The 16,194-nt window shown below is 54.5% G+C and overlaps 1 protein-coding gene across 3 annotated transcripts in view; it reads right to left on the bottom strand.

Moving 5' to 3' along the window:
* Window positions 1–438: 438 nt before the first annotated feature.
* LOC138808469 (paxillin) overlaps window positions 439–16,194 on the bottom strand; it is a 50,882-nt gene continuing 35,126 nt past the window's right edge. Inside the window, exons 2-15 of one of the 3 annotated variants that reach the window (XM_069994737.1) lie at window positions 12,431–12,657; window positions 12,021–12,133; window positions 11,480–11,616; window positions 11,187–11,388; window positions 10,194–10,329; window positions 7,936–8,796; window positions 6,232–6,507; window positions 5,640–5,957; window positions 5,011–5,112; window positions 4,571–4,741; window positions 4,316–4,489; window positions 3,932–4,013; window positions 3,646–3,794; window positions 439–2,626 (exon numbers count right to left, since the gene is read on the bottom strand). In XM_069994737.1, the coding sequence (XP_069850838.1) occupies window positions 2,360–2,626; window positions 3,646–3,794; window positions 3,932–4,013; window positions 4,316–4,489; window positions 4,571–4,741; window positions 5,011–5,112; window positions 5,640–5,957; window positions 6,232–6,507; window positions 7,936–8,796; window positions 10,194–10,329; window positions 11,187–11,388; window positions 11,480–11,616; window positions 12,021–12,133; window positions 12,431–12,657 (3,215 nt within the window). In that variant the 3' untranslated portion in view covers window positions 439–2,359. The remainder of the gene's footprint in view (window positions 2,627–3,645; window positions 3,795–3,931; window positions 4,014–4,315; window positions 4,490–4,570; window positions 4,742–5,010; window positions 5,113–5,639; window positions 5,958–6,231; window positions 6,508–7,935; window positions 8,797–10,193; window positions 10,330–11,186; window positions 11,389–11,479; window positions 11,617–12,020; window positions 12,134–12,430; window positions 12,658–16,194) is intronic. The other 2 variants (XM_069994735.1, XM_069994736.1) reach the window with 2 other exon arrangements.

The following is a 16,194-nucleotide window of genomic DNA, read 5'->3' as shown; positions in this document are numbered from 1 at the left end:
AGTTGCAACTGCAAGTCCCTGGTAGTCCCACACTACATCCAGAAGCTGTGGATGTCTCCATGCAGAACACAGGTAGAGCAGGTCCTGAGCTCATACTGCAGCGATTACTTTGAGCATGATGGTCTCAAGCCTCTTTCCTTATCTGTGAGTGGAAGGCCACCCACAGCCCCTCAGGGGATGCTCTCATGGGAGTCAAGAGAAAACCCAGAGCAAGGACTGCCACCTGTAGCAGCTCACAGGCGCTCACCAACCTCCCAATTGAGTACAGCCCATACAGGGGTCAGCAGGACCTGCAGCCACTGTCCAGGCCCAGGACCCTGTTCCCTGGGCTTCTGGCTTTCAGACTCTACACCTGGGGCTCCTTGGAAGATTGAAAAGGGTTTAGTTTCTCTGCTGGGCCCATTAGGTTGTCAGACCAAGAAATGGCACTAGCACAGGTGAAAATAATGGCAAACTTTATTGGCATAAATCACAGGAATTGAAATGGAAAAAGCCAGATTAGAAGTTTATAGAGAAAAAAAAATCAAAATCAAATGATCATTGAACTACTGACCCAGACGATGGACCCCAGAAACCCTAGTCCCTCTTGGGGAGCAGTCTAGGGTGGGTCACTGTAAACAGAGCTATAAGGCCTGTGGGTGGAGATGTCCGACTTTTCAAGGGCCTGGGCTGACCTCCCCAGACCTGGGCTGTCCCAGCCCTGTCCTTACAGGGGAACTCCCTCTTCTGGGATCCCAGCACGCAGTCTCTGCTAGGAGGCTGGTGGAATGGTCTGGATCCTTTCCAAGCGACCCTTCAGGGACCCCTTCTCTCAAGAACACTGGCCTGGCTGCTCCTATTTCATTCTGGAGAAAAGACAGCACCTGGCTTCCTGTTACACTGGCAGAGGCCTGTCCTTCCGCCTCAAATCTGACTGTGGCCCCGTGTTCCAACCTAGGCATTTTCTCCCTAGACCTCCTGAGCCCAGATCCCACCTGTGAAAGGGGAGGAACTGGGCCAGGTCTCCAGGAAGGGTAGGGAAGCTGAGGAAGTAATGGGCACAGTAGAGTCTGTAAGACCAGAGGCCCTTGTGGTCGTTGTGAGTGGAATCAGATACTAGCTTTCCTGAGAAGGTAGAAGAAAGAGCCCCAGAGAAGCAGCGAGGAGGCAAAGGGTGTCCAATGGGTTCTCTTTGTTGCCAAAAAGTTCAGAGGGGGGAAGAGGCTTAGACAGGAAGCCACCCCCCTCACCCCCCACCCCCGCCCCACCTGGACTGACTGCCCCTTCTCCCTTGGGAACAGGACAGCTGAGGTTCAGAATTCCAGGTCTGAAGGACCACACCCCCTTAGGCCACTTATGTAATGAAGAGCTTGCTGGCCTGAACAGTAAGGAAGAGGTTTCAAAATACAGCAGTTTATATATTTAAAAAAACAACAACAACCAGTCCTGGTGAGCTGTGATGTTATAGAAGGGTAGTCACAGTTAACCTGCTTGTGCTAAGAAAAAAAATAAAATACAAATTGTTTCCCCACCCCAAGTATAAAGCAAGCAAAGTCCATACGAAAGCCACAGCCGCCGACAGAACCAGCAGCAGTGGACAGAGAGAATACAAAAAGGAACATAGTTAAAAATCTCTTCAAAATCATCTCGTATAGAGAAGTAAAAGCAAGTTGGGCAATACGAATTGAAACCTCAGTGTAGAAATCTTATCAAAGTCAGTACAGTGACCAGGCACAGGTGACACTCGCCACCTCACGCCGTCCCTGGAGACGGGAGAAGTGGCTAGATAACATTATTGCTGGAGAGAACTTTCTCAGTAGAACTGGAACAAGTATAAAATGGGTGGCCAAGGGAAGGGGACAGTCACCCAGGCCCAGGGAGACTGAAAGACTGGAGCCGAAGGACCTTTCCACAGCCCCTGCAGAGCTCCTACCCTTGGATGGACAGGTTTATGCTGGCGTTGTCTGGAGGGGTCCAGGTATCCCCTCAATACTCTCAGATAATTAGATCGGGAAGAAATAAGGATAAGTGGGCCCCTAGTGGCCCTGCCCCTCCTCCCGCCCTGGCTCCGCCGCTGAACTGTGAGTGGGAGATAGCTCCAGTGTGGGGTGACCATTTGTGGGGACGCACGGCATGTGCTATGGGGGTGGGTCCACCTTCCACCTCAGGGGAGGACCTCGGGAGGGGGGAAGGAGGTCCCGAGGCTCTGGTGGGGGTGAGAAGCAGGCAAGAGCCCCTGCCACCCCCTTCCCATGCTGCACCAGTTGAGGGCAAGGTTCCAGTTTCCATTGGGTTTGCCCATGGCACCTGGGCAAGGTCTCTGGGTCACAGTAGCAGTTGGGGACACAGGCTAGGGAGGGGACGGGTGCCAGGAGGGGCACTAGCAGAAGAGCTTGAGGAAGCAGTTCTGGCAATAAGGCTTGTCGTTCTGCTCCTTGAAGGTCCCCTTGTTGAGCTGCTTGAGGCAGAAGGCACACACGAAGTGCTCCGGGTGGAACTTCTTGGCCATGGCGGTGATACAGCGGCCCGTGATGGGCTTCTGGCAGCCGGAGCAGAGCGAGCCGCGCCGCTCGTGGTAGTGCACCTCGCAGTATGGCTGCCCATCGTGCTCAAAGAAGCTGCCGTTGACAAAAGGCGTGAAGCATTCCTGCCAGACAAGAAGTGGGGCGGCCAGAGGAACGGGGCTCAGGGGATGGCCCCGCCTGCAGCGTGACGCGCAGGGCACGATAACCCTCATCCTCTCATAATGACTCCCACTTGCTCATTTTCTCCACACTATGTTCTGGGCTAACTGCATGGGTTTGGGGGTTTCTTTTATCCCCCGGGGTTTGAGGGGATGGTCGAGTTTTTGTGGGTTTTGTTTTGTTTTGTGGCTTTGCACTCAGGGCAATCATTCTACCACTTGAGCCACACAACCACAGTCCTTTTGCTTTTAGTTTGCCCGGGCTGTTGTCATCCTCCTGCTCTACCTTTAGAGTAGCTGGGATTACAGGTATGAATGACTGCACATGGCCTAAAATCCTTAATTCTCCTAGGAGAAAAAGAATCTGAAGTTTACAAGTAACCTGTCCAATGTCAGTGGCTACTAAGTAGCACAGTCTGGATTTGAAGATAGGTCTGACTTGGGCACTTCAGCAAGTGCCAGAAACCCTGGGGCTGAAAAAAAAAGGATCTGACCCAAACTCTGTGTCTTAGGGTCACCTCTGGAGATTCACATGCACAGATGAAAGGATGTGAGACTACTTAGGCAGAGACTGTTTCTAAAATTAACTCAGTCAAGAGAACCCTTGCTGGGTCCCTAGTAACATCTGTGGATCCTCAGGCCCCGCAATACAGTTTAGAAACTGCACATTTCTGTTGAGTCTGCAGTGTTTGTATCATCTCATTTAATTCCCACATGCTCTTCTTCCAGATACGACCAGCTGCAGGACTCCGTGTCCCCGCTGCCTTCTCTGTCTTGCACATGAGGTATTAAAGACTGAGAGCGGATGGGAGACAGTGTTCCTGGTTTCTCCTAGCTCTAGCCCATGACCTGCTGGCCTTGAGGTCTTGTACTCCTGCTTGCTCCCCCATCAGCACCCCAAACAAGAGAAGGCCAAGGGAGGGAGGCCCTTCCCTTACTCCTGCTTGCTCCCAGCCCCTCCAGCTGCAATGGGGGCTCCTTACCCGGCACACGAAGCACTCGGGATGCCAGAGGGTGTTGAGGGCGGAGATGTAATTCTCCAGGATGGCCCGAGCACAGCCGCCACACTTGGGTGCGAACATGTCAAAATAATCCTTCCGGCAGTAGGCCTTGCCATCCTTCTCATGGAACCCTGAGAAGTAGGGGGGATTGTGGCAGATTTAGGGCCTCCAGAGGTGGATCCACCCTGACTCCATTATCAGCACAGTCTCCCAGCCTTCCTCCTTCCCCTCCGGGAGGTGGTGACTTTATCCACCAGGTCTGTCATACCTTCAGGACCGAAGAAGGCCCCACACTGGGCACAGAAGAAGTGCTCAGGGTGCCATGTCCGGTCGAGGGCCGTCACCACTTTCTGTGAAAGCAAAGGAAGGGATCAAATCCAAGCTGTGCCCTGCTGGACAGATCACATAGCCAAGACACACAGGAAGAGTGAGACATCTCCCTGGGGATCTCTGCAGGAATTTAGGACGGGAGGCAGACTACAGCTCAGGCCTCAGCCCAACTCCCACTCCTGGCACTTTCTCACTGCGTGAACCTCAGGCATGTGACATGCCCTTCCAAGTGAGGGGTACAGTAAAGATCAAATAGTGGGAGGGGGGCACAGTACCCATGTGAGAACCCCAGCTGCCCTCCCCAGCCCGTGCAGGAGCTCACATCCAGGATAGGCCCATTGCAGTAGTAGCAGCGCGGGGAGAAGAGGTTGTGATAGTCCTTTTCACAGTACGGCTGTCCATCCCGCTCAAAGAAGTTCCGGGATCCGATCTCCTCCTGGCAGTGGGTGCAGACAAAGTGCTCGGGGTGCCATGTCTTCCCCATGGCTGTCACAACCTAAGAGAAAAGGGACAGTGGCTCAGGGCAGGGACAGAGAGGGGTAGGTCCTGCCTGGTGCCTACCTGCCCCATTCATCACCTGCCCAGCGATGGGCTTCTTGCAGGCCCCGCACACCCCCTTGGCGACCGTGGCGACCCCCAGCTTGTTCAGGTCAGACTGCAGGCTCCCCAGCATGCTGTCCAGCTGGCTTCCAGGCTTCAGGGGTCCCCCAGGAGGTGAGCTGCTTCCGGTCTTCCCCTGGGCCATGAACTGTAGCGATGGGGAGAGGATTAATCAGAACTCGGGAAGGTATGGCACAGTACCAGGGCCTAAGGCCTTTTCTCCCTCCTCAGGCAATGGGCTGACCCAGGCCACAAGCACAATATGCTCCAGGAGGTCCTGAGAGTCCTAAAGGTGGGAGTGACACTGGCAGGCCATGCTGGTGGTTAGGGGGGCTCCCAGAGGGTTAGAGGAAGAGCTCAAGGCACCCTGCTGCATGACCAAGCCCCAGGGAACACGACAAGCAGCCCAGCACTGACCCCTCCCTCGTCCTGCCCTTCAGGGCTGCTCTGCCTGCTGCTCGGAGGCCAGCCAGCCACCCAGTTCTGCTCTCCATCCGCTCTTTGCTCCAGGCCGTGCATCTTAGATAAGGGAGGAAAGGAGGAAACGAAATTTCAAAAAAAAAAAAAAAACTTAAGGAAAAAAAGAATAAAAGACCTTGTTTTTGAACCATTTCACACAAGGAAATTCAGGATAAGAGTGTTTTTCCCCATTGGCAATACCAAAATCAGGAGAGAAAAAAAAAAAACCTAGAGCAGAATAACTTGGGGTAATCCAGACACAGAGAAGTCCAGAGAGAGGGAGAGGGAGATAAGCCACCCAACAGCACAGGGCATGGGAAGGGGCGGTGAGCCCAGAGGCCTCACCAGATGCTGGCCAGGGGGCTGGAAGGGGGCGGTGAGCTTCTGGTCTGCAGTATCAGGGGCAGTGGAGAGGAGCCTCAGGGGAAGGCGAGAAGCCAGCTGAGTTCCTGAGGAGTGGGGCCTGGACATCAGGACATCAGTGAAGCACTAGGGTCAAGATCTAAAGAAAGACTGTGGCTAACGTGCTGGCATCGTGGCTAGCAGGGGACAGGCAGGACTGGGGCCGGGGCTCCTGAGAGGCCTGCCTGCATCAAGGGGAAGAGCGGGTCCTCGTCCGTCTGGCAGCCCACGGACCTCACAGTACAGGGTGCAGGAGCGGGAGGGTTGGGGCCCTGTCCATGCTCATCACAGAGTTCATCCCCTGAGCTCTGGCCCCCAGGAGAACCATGGATACAAGCTGAGGGTCCCAGGTAGGAGGGGGAGGGCGGCCGGGGGAGAGAAGAGCTGTTGGCCAAGGCCCCTGAGGCATCTGGGTAATGCTGGAGCAAAGAGACAGGAGGAGGAGAAGCCACAACAGAGATGGTTCTTCTCAGAGGAATGGGAGAGTCAGGTGGGAAGACAACCTGGGAAAAAAAGGAGGGAGAGAGGTAAGGAAGACAGAAGAAATCATCAGCTCAGGGAACAAAGGGAGTGAGTGGACAGATAATGTCCCCAGGCTCCCCTGGGCCTTCCCACTCTGGAACTAAGAGCAAGGCCAGCTTTAGATGGTCACAGGACGTACCCCCCACCCCCACCCCACCCCCACACTCAGATCTCTCCTCTAGCCAGAGCTGGGGCAGAGGAAGCATCTAGACGCCTGCTGCCCAGGCTCTGGGCTGACACGAAGCTCCTGGCTACCTTCTCTACAAGCTGCCCCCCAGCCCGCCTCCCTCGTGGCTGCACAGTGATGACGACGCCCTCAGTCAGCCAGTCTTGGGTGGAGGCCCCTCCTGGCCCTGCTGCCTCCTCTGCCTCCGGCTGGATGCCCAGCCGGCCCTGCAGCTCTGCGATGAGCCGCTCCTGGGATGGGGTCCTGCTCAGGGTGGCGGGGTCCAGCCGGCGGCGAGGGGAGGGCTCCCGGGACATGGGGTGCGCATGGCCTGTCTCCCGGCTCCTCCTGATCACAGATCGGATCTGGGGGCGGAGGGGGAAGCTGTCACTGTCCCATGTATGCAGGATACCATGCCATTCAGTCCACACGCAGGGGTCCCAGAGGAGCAGAGGGCAGAACGCAACAGCCAGGAAAGAGCCAAGCTGAGAAGGAAAGAGGGAAGAGACAGACAGGGGCTGGCTCAGGAGCATAGGCCAAAAGAGCCCCCTGGCCTGGCATTCTCTTCCAAATCAGCCTCTGACCTTGGCAAGGCATTTAGCTTGAAGGGACCTCAGCTTCTCCATCCTTAAAATGGGGGGGACAGTATTTTCTTGGCTCACCTCACAAGGTTATCAAACAAATTTTAAAGAATATACATGGATGCTTTTAACAGGGCTTTAGTCTTTTTCTTTCTCTTCTGATTTCTCAACAGAAAAATAGGCTTTTCATCTTTTGTAAGTCCTTTTGCGCACACACACACGTGTGTGTGTGTGTGTGTGTGTGTGTGTGTGTGTGTGTGTGTGTGTGTGTGTGTGTGTGTGTGTGTGTGTGTGTGTGTGTGTGTGTGTGTGTGTGTGTGTGTGTGTGTGTGTGTGTGTGTGTGTGTGTGTGTGTGTGTGTGTGTGTGTGTGTGTTGGTCCTAGGGCTTGAACTCAGGGCACTATCCCTGAGCTTTTGTGCTCAAGGCTAGCACTCTACCACTTGAGCTCAAGTGCCACTTCTAGTGATTAATTTGGTGATTAATTGGAGCTAAGAGTCTCATGGACTTTCCCGCCTGGACTGGCTGTGAAGCTTGATCCTCATCTCTCAACTTCAAATAGTTAGGATTATAGGAATGAGCCACTGGCACCCAGCTCTGTTTTTTAACCCATTTTTTTCTTTACATTATAAGCTACTTATTTTCATATTTGAGGGGCTTTTGTTGTTCTTGCTTTGGAAAAGGGTTTCTTGCTTTCTGAGTCAAGCATGTAACAAGTTAACACCAGGGTAGCAGACCTGGAGCCACAGGGTCCCACACTTTCTAGGGATTATCTCATCTAATCCGCTGCACAGCCTTGATGGGAAATGGTTTATTATTACCACCATTTGAAAGATGAGGAAACTGAGACTGAGAGCGGTTGCCCAAGATCACAAAAGTAGCAAATGTTGGCAGTTCTTATTGAGGCTCTACATAGTTCCAGAGGTCATGCTTTAGCCATTCTGCACATCAGAATGTTGAGGGCAGCTTGTCTAAAGGGAAAGCCTTGCACAAGCAAGAGGCGGGTCATTGCTGTGAGAAATGGTAGCATCCAGACAGCAATGCTGGCCCTACAAGGCCCACTGCCAAGCGCTCATCCCTGGAGCCAGGGCCCCCAGCGCTTCCTGCTCAGGCAGACACACCGTGCAGTGGGGGCTGCATGCAGTTAGCGGGGAGTGGCCCACATTCAGACGGGCAAGGCCCATGCCTAGTGACTGCTTGAATTTGCGCCTGCCTGGCCAGAGGTGGAAATCCTCTCCGTGGTGCTGGGTATGCCCGTGACCATGGCATGTAGAGGCTCCCGCTGCTCCTTTCTGGCCTCAGGAGCAGCTTCGGTGGTGCTCTTTGGGATCCTTGGGGTCTCCAGTCCCTGGGTCAGTCCCCCCAGGCTTCCCCTCTGCGGCATCACTCGGCCTAACTGCTGCTCCTTGTCACCTGGGGTGTGGCAGCTGCCTTCCACCCCCCCTGGCTCTGGCCGTGGCTCCTCCTGCTGGCCATGTTCCTTTGTGAGACTCCAGGTATCTGGGAAGATGGTCTGACGGTCCACTGCCACAACTGCTGGCTCAGTTACTTCCTGAATCTCAGGCCTGGAGGCCACCAAAGCCGATGGGCGTTTACAGGTGGCAGCCACAACCACCTCTGGACCTGCAGAGTTAGCTGGTGGCCCTTGCGGATCTCCAGGCTCCTGGATTCCTGTGCTCCCACCAGAGGGTAGGGTGTTGCAAAGGGAAGCCCCAGAGGGCTCACTTGTGGGGTTCAGCAGGTCCCTGCTAACTTGAGGCTGGCTCTTGGCATCAAGTAACCCTGAAGAACCCTCTAGAGAGGGAGGTTTTGAGTTGTGGGTGTCAGACGTCACCCCGAGACTGGCCAAATCAAGCCAGCTAGAGGCCACAGGAGGTAGAAGGCCCCATCTATTTTCCCCAGTACAGAGAACCTCTGGGGTATGGCTTTGGACTTGAGGGGAGGCTTGAGTGGTAAACAGCAGGAATTCAGAAGGCAGAGGAGAAGAAGATGGACAAGGAAGGGAGTGGAGTGGGGAGGGATCTGGGTGGGGAAGTGGCTCCAGAGAGTTCAGGGCCACAGCAGAGGAGCTAGTCTGGAGGAGAAAGACAAAGGAAGAGGGAAAAAGGAGAGAAACAAGATGAAGACAGGTGAGGAAGGATGCTCTCAGCAAGGGGAGGGCATGGCCTTATGGTCTGGACAGCCCCCATCCACACTGCCCCACAGTACACACACGACAGCTTAGAGTTTTCTGAAAACTCAGACCCCACAAAAAGCTCTTCTGGGCTTCCTCAGACCTCATGAAACCTAGGCAACAGGAAGCAGCCCCAAAGCCAAGCTTGTGAGATCACCAGGGTAGATGTAAAGAAGACTAAGGTGAGGCAACCAGGGAGGTCAGCCCCAGATGTGAAGCAGCTGCTGTGCCGCCCTCCCAGAGGATTCCCGTCTCCAGTCCTTGCTCTTGGGCACAGCCAGAAGCAGTGCAGCTTCTCCTCACGGGGCGTGGGACACCAGCTGTCTTAGAAAGCAAGCAACCTTTGGAGCACACCAGCACAGGCCAGTGCACCACCAAATCCACTGTCTTGCCTCTTGCTGGCTCCTCAGAATCATGGCAGCAAGGTTCACAAGCCTGGATTCAACCCACCATGCAAGCCCCAGCTGGAGGGAGGCAGGAGGCACCACTGGGGCCAAGAATGCACCAACAGCTTGCTTCCCTTCTCATATTCCCTAAGTTGTATTCTGAAGGTCCCTAGCTGACCCATGTGGAGCTGAAGTCAGCAACTACTGGAGAGTTCTGTCAATATCAATGCCTGCGGAGACACTGCATCCTCTAAATAAAATATCGCAGGCTGGCAGGACTGGAGGGGCCCGGAAGGGACGGGGTGGGGTCCCCCGTGCAGGCCAGGCCCAAAGGCTGGGCAGGTTAGGTTTCCCAGACAAGTCTCCTGGGAACTCAGGCCCCTGCAGCCAGGCCTGGAGGGAAGGAAGGGAGGATAGGAAGAGGCAGGCAAGAGAGGCCTGTGGACTCAATTTCCAGAGACAGAAAGAAAGAGGATGTGTTGAGGACAGCTAGCGTGGGAGATGGGGCTCTGGGGGAAGTGACCTCCCAGGCATGGGATCCTGAGGCCCCCAGCGCCCAGTAGAGCATCCCCTCCCCCACTGAGACTAGCCATCAACACAGGGCTCTTTGTCTCTATGTCCCAGCCTCCTGACCCCCTTGACCTGGGTGCTGCCAAGGGAGGAAGGAATGTCCCTGCTGAGCACTTTCCTGGCTTTTCTGCCTTCACTGGCTTCCTCAGAGCTCAATCCCCGAAGAATGCCTGGCCTCCCTCCCAGGCATCATATTGTCCTGCCAAGGCCAGGGACATTATGAATCTTTAACTCAGGTAAAGCACCCCAACACCTAGGTACCAAGGTACAGCTACTCACACAGAGGTAAGCAGGAAAAGAAAGGGAGGGGGGAGGTAAGGAAGACAGGGGGGCCAAGGGCACCTTAAAATCTGACAAGGAAGCCATCAGCTCGTCCAGCTCCCTGGTGGCAGAGGAGGCGGAGATGCGCGTCTGTTGCTGGCTGGATGTGACTCGCTGTGGGCTGCTCATCTCACCCTGGTTCACAGTGATGGCGGGGCTGCAGGGGCAGGCATGGGGTCAGGGGGGAGCCCGGAAGCCAGCCCCAGGCTTGGCAGGGGATCAGGTTAATGCTTCAGCTCTGACCCTGCGGTCTTGATGCCTACCCCACAGGAGACCACCAGAGTCCATTATTCTGGGGGGCCCATCATTGGGGGGAGGGGGGTCTGTCAGCCAGGAGACAGTGCTCTGAGGTGAACTGACTAGGGAGAAGATAGGGCAGCTTAAATAGAACCTCTGCCAGGAAGGCTCCTCTGCCTCTGGCCCAAAAGGGAAGTTCACACGTTAAACACATCCAAGCACCCGGGTGTATCCTCCACAACTATACATGGATGTAAACCTACTACAATAACAGGATCACACCATGGGTGGTGGGTGGTCAGCAGCTAGGACCCCAAAACCATTCACATGTATTGTTTGGTTTCACCTCTATCAAGGTGAATTATCTGCTTGTCCCATTTTTGGTTTTTGGATTGTTACAACTGTATAGCTCAGACCAGACTCAAAACTCTTGATCCTCCTGCTGCAAGTTCCTGAATGTTGGGATTACAGGAATAAACCACCACCCCAGGCTTTTGGAAAGAGCCTGAGCACTCACAAAGAGCAACTGGCAGAGCCATAATTTGAATGCTATTATGGGCTACAAAGCCTGAACTCACAGCCGCTAAACACAGGTAGCCTCTATATGAACAATGCCTGCCTTTTCTGATTAGTAATGGCTGGCTGACAGCAAGAATGGTGTCCATGGACTAAATTGTAAACCCAGGGCCTGGAAACAACAGACACTTAGGGACACTGGAGCCTGGGCCCTGGCTGGGGAAAACATTCGCCAGCCTGAGGAGAGCTGTGGATACTCACACAGGGCTGGGCACAGAGCTCTCCAGTTCGTCCAAGAGGCTCTCCACACTGGGCCGTACATCCTCCAGGGCCCGGCCTCCATTCCTCTTTGGCTTCTCCTTCGTCAGAGGCCCACCTTTGGTCCCCAGGGGACTGTTATTCTCTGGGATGCCATAGTGAGGGCTCAGGGTCCCAGGGAGTGGGGGGCTTGAGTTGGCCTCATCTTGGAAAGGAGAAAAAAAAAAAAGGCTGCTCAACCCTTGAGCCCTTCAAGGACCTGGAGGTCGACAGGTAGCCTAGGGCCCCAAGCCTACCTGCAGGGAAACTTGGAGAATTATGCTGCACGGCATTGAGTTCCAGCAGTAGGCGGTCGAGTTCCGAGAGGTTGCTGCCCAGGGAGGAGCTCATGACGGTAGGTGAAGGCTCAGCTGATTTCTGCTTGTTGGGGAAGCTTTTAACGAGCAGAGGAAGTTAAGTGAGAGGAGCTCCTCAGCCTTGTGCTGGCTTACTGCTCCCCAAATTCCCAAGGCCCGTAAGTTAGAACAGACAAAGTGTGTCTCTGGACAAGCAAGCAGAGGGTAGGGAAAGGATGTGGTGAGGAGCCTGAAGGAAGTCTTGCTTCAGGTTCTCAGCAGCTGTAACAGCTATGCTGTAACAGCGTGGTCACTCCATTATATGGAGATGTCCTTGACAAGACCAGGGCCAGCTGAAAGGCAGGGGAGCGGGCAGGGAGCGGCCAGGAACCTCACGGCCTTCTGGAGTTAAACCAATGACTCTGGCGACAGAACCCCTGAAAGCCGTTACCTCCCACCCAAGCCAGGTTTCCTAGCAGGAGGCCGGCTGGGCTGGTGGTACCTGTAGACGTGCTCCTCCTCACCGGCTCGGGAGCACGGAGAGCCAACACCGTCGGGGTCAGAGGCACTGGAAGGGTTGGCACTGGAGCCGTATACAGGTGATGGGGATGGAGGCTATAGGGAAAGGAAAAAAAAAGCACTGAAAATTCTCCCAAGGGAAGGACAGCAATAGGGAACAGAAGTAGCCCCAGTGCTCATCCTCCCTCCTCTCCCCCGCCCCGCCTTCCAGGCAGCTTCTGCTCACAGCCAGTCTGATCAGGGAATTTCCAGTCTGGCTAGATGATTAATAATTGGTCACTGCCCCCCTTACATGGTGAGTAGGAAGGGCAATGTCCGGTTGGGAACAGCCATGCCCCCCTGCCTCAGCTCCCCAAGCCCCTGCTAGATAAGCTCCTTTGGGGGGCACCTTACCTGCTGGTGGGTGAATCGGGAGCCACTTGGCTGCCACTGGTCTAAGGGGGCGAGGATGGTGCCATTGAGGGCCTCACTGGAGGGGGGTGGTGGGACGGGCGGCGGCACTGCAATCTCCTGGTAGGTATGGTTTCCAGTTGGGTAGGAGTAGGGAGGCTCCTCGGACAGGAACACGGGCCGCTTGGAGATGTGGGAGGTGGTGGACTCCAAGTCCGCCAGCAGGGCGTCTGTGAAGAGCAAGTACAGGGAGAAGGTGAGCGCCAGGCCTCTTGGAAACTTTCCAGGGGCAGTGCCCCGCCTGCCTATACCTCAAGAGCTAATGACTGCTGGGCACCTGCCCCACCCCAGGGAGAAATGACTAGCCTCAGGACAGGAAGCTGCCAGCACAGACCAGCCTAGCAAAGAATTGGCTCCTAAAACTGCTCTCTTCTTCCCCAAGCCCAGCCTGAAAGTGCTTGGGACTCTCCTACCTCTGGGTGTCAGGCGCCTGGCTCTGCGTTCCTCCTGACAGAGCTGTGCTGTTGGCTGGGCCAAGTGAGAAATGCCTGCCTGGAACTCCGATTCCGCAGGGCACGGAGGAGAATGGGTGGGAGGGGCCCCACGTCACAGGGAGGGGCCCAGCAGTGCCAGGACCTCACTGAACTCTCAGCGTTTAGGCTCTCTCAGCCCAAAGACAGTTGGGGTCCCCTTCTTCTCTCCCTGCCCTCTCGACCAAGTAGAAGCAGAACCCCAAGCTCCAAGTTCCTCCTGAGGCTCCAGGATATGGGGTAAGGTGTGTGGGTGCTGGGGGCGGGAGGGAGGAGGGGGAGCTTGGAGTGAAGTAGTGCAATAGTCGCTATCCCCTTGGCAGGGGGTGGGGGCTCTCACAGGTCTGCTCTGCTGCTCTGTTGGCTGTGTTCCAAAGCCTGGCAAGTGGCCCAGCCCCAGAGGCTCCAAGGCCCCGTTAAGTTGCTTTTAACAGCAGCACAGGCCCTTAAGAACAAGCTTCCGCTACCCCAGCCCCCAGCAGCCCCCAGTAGGAACCTTGTGTCTCCCCGTCTGCAGACAATGAAGGTTACAGCTAGAAGGGCAAGGGTGGGAGCTGCTGACCTTCCCACCTCCTCCTTCCCTACCCAGGACCCTCCCAGGGCACAGCCCAGCCAGCCCCAGGTGCTGCACCCTCATTCCTGCTGTGTTCCAGAACCTGCTCACTCTCCAATCCCCAGTGCTCAGGATAATAGTCAAAAAGGCAATAGCTGCATTTATTCCCCATTTGCTAGCAAATCACTGCACTGGAGGGTCCCACTGGATGCTAGGCTTGAGGTGGAGGGAGGGCAGGACTCCAAGACTCTTCAGAATCCACAAGCCTGCAAGAGGCTGCTGTGACAGCAAGATGACCTCAGATTTAGAGTCTGACGTCAATAATGGCAAGAAGGTCCAAGCTTTGAGAGCTGCCAGTCTAATCCTTCCTTGCAACCCTGTCCCCAGTCCAACTCCCACCCAGAAAAGAGAAGAGAGAAGGAAGCAAGGCTCTTACCCAAGACTGTGGGGCCACACCTTGCCGTGGCTGCCTGTCTTGATGGCCTAACCCCCCTAGGCTGGCCACAGATGCCCAGAAGGCCTAAGATCACGACCACAGGGCCTGGTCTCCTACTTCTGAAGGTCAATTCATGCAACCCCCTTCCCTTCCAGGCCCTCTGGAGGAGGTCTGACTTCCTGCATCCAACAAACCGGAACTACAGGGAGTCTAGGAAACAGCAGAAAAGGAACTAGTGTTGAAGGCCAATCCCTGTGGTTTCTCTAGGGCCACACCTGCTGCCTTGGCTCCACAGTGTCCCTACTTCCTTTGGGCCCAACCCCACAAGGGTGGGGTCCCTCCTCCTCCAAGATGTGCAGAGCCAACTGGGAAACCTCCCCAGACTACTCAGGGCAGGCAACAAGTGTAACCCTGATAGGAGCAGCAGTAAGTTGTCCTACCTGCCTTCCTCCCCACCATGACACTAGCAAAACAAAGGTCCAGAGGCAGGCTTGTCTCCTGCTGCCAAAGATGGATGAAATGACATTGCTGGGCTCTGAACAAAGTCTCTTAGGCTCTAGACACTCAGCTGAAATCAGATGGTCAGCTTTTCCTGCTAAACACTTGTGAATTAGGGATTCCACTGCCCACTCATCAAGCCCCACAAGCACTGAGTTACAGACTGGATGCTGGCTTGTGATTTCCACAGGCCCTTTTCAACAGATACACAAACTGGTTAGATTACTGGTTGAGGGTGCAGTCCTAGGGCACTGAGACAACAGATCACACTGGTCCTGAGGGAGGGTGAGAAGTGGAAAAGTGATCTGCAGTTCTGGAGGGCAAATCACTCAGCTTCTCCGACCCTTACTTTCCTTGGTAAGATCTGGTGCATAACTTACACCTCAGGATCAGTGTCAGGGTTATAAGAGGTAACAGATGGAACTGCAAACATCTGAACTTATTTACTTTGTGAAATCCAGAAAAAAAAGAAGAGAAGAGAAGATCCTCCTCCAAGAAGGGTAGGATCTGGGCGAGATGTGGACATGACAATCTTCACTAGAAAAATAAAGTAATAAAGTAACATTCCAAGTACAGCCTGTGCAGATGTCAAGGAGAAGGCCTATCATTTCCCAATTTTCTCCAAATCATTTTCTAGCTGAGAGAGGAAGCCCAGCACAGGACCTCTGCTACATCTTCCTCTTCCCTCTCCATCCTTAGTCCTTGCCTGATGATGTGGACAGGACTTACGGTCACTATCCCCCAAGATGCCCATGATGCACCCAAGGAAGACAGGAGTACAGGGGGCAGACAAGGTGTAGACTCTGAACTTTACTTTGAATTCTAAAGGGTGCAGATGCCAGACAGTTCCTCACAGGTTGCAAAATGGTTAAGGGCCAAAGTCCCCTTGCCAGTGCAACAAACTCCTTCCCTGGCTTGAGTAAACAGATCCAGGAACACAGCCACTGAAAGCAGCCCACCAGCAGATAAAGCCTCCTCCAGAGAGGCTCCCCATAGGTTAGCCATAGTTTCAACTTTCTGCCCAGCTCAAAATATCCAAAGGGGTATGCTCAGAAACTCTATTCATACCCCAAGGAAAGTGTCAGAGACCACCAGAACTCTGGAACACACCTTTTCCCACATGCTAGGACAGGTTCCAGGTCCTCAGGTGGTGCCTGAGGACACTCATTTAGGCTAATGAGGCCTCAAACGTTCTTCAACATCACTAAGTTTCTGGATCTAGACTGAGACCATCCAAACTCAAGTCACTCTGCAGGAGAAAGCTCTTTTGGGGGGTTTTCAGCCTCTTTTTGTCTTACCTCTGAGGCCCAACAGAAATAGGCCCTGGCACTTGCACCCACAGAAGAGAGAAAGAGCTACTGAAGCCTGAGGGAGAACAGGCTCAAAGCTTGGGGGCAATCTATGTGGTACGAAGTCCCCAGTCAGGCCACATAGCTATATTCAGCTGAGGGAGAGTTGCAGACATTTGCCACAAACCACCAGAGGGCGCCATTGTCCTATCAGCTTCCTGCCACTGGGCAGACAATCTCAGAGTTTTCCAACTGAGTTGGGGAAGACCCAGGGAGCTCTGAGCCACATGAGTTTTAATCCTGAGAAAAGTTGGCTGAGCTGCAGAAGTAGAGCACGCTACTAAGTGGAACACAAAGTCTCCTGGGTGCCAAGACTTTGAGGCTGCGCTTGTAACACTATCTTCTGGAGGTGCAACCCAAGGACATGTAGTTGTTCACCTGCTCAAAGGGACATGTTCCCT

The sequence above is a fragment of the Dipodomys merriami genome, unplaced genomic scaffold, assembly GCF_024711535.1.
Source record: "Dipodomys merriami isolate MVZ:Mamm:240054 unplaced genomic scaffold, mDipMer1.0.p SCAF_45, whole genome shotgun sequence".
NCBI classification, from domain to species: domain Eukaryota; kingdom Metazoa; phylum Chordata; class Mammalia; order Rodentia; family Heteromyidae; genus Dipodomys; species Dipodomys merriami.
The sequence above is the reverse complement of the archived record's forward strand: the minus strand, read 5'-3'. Positions and strand labels throughout refer to the sequence as shown.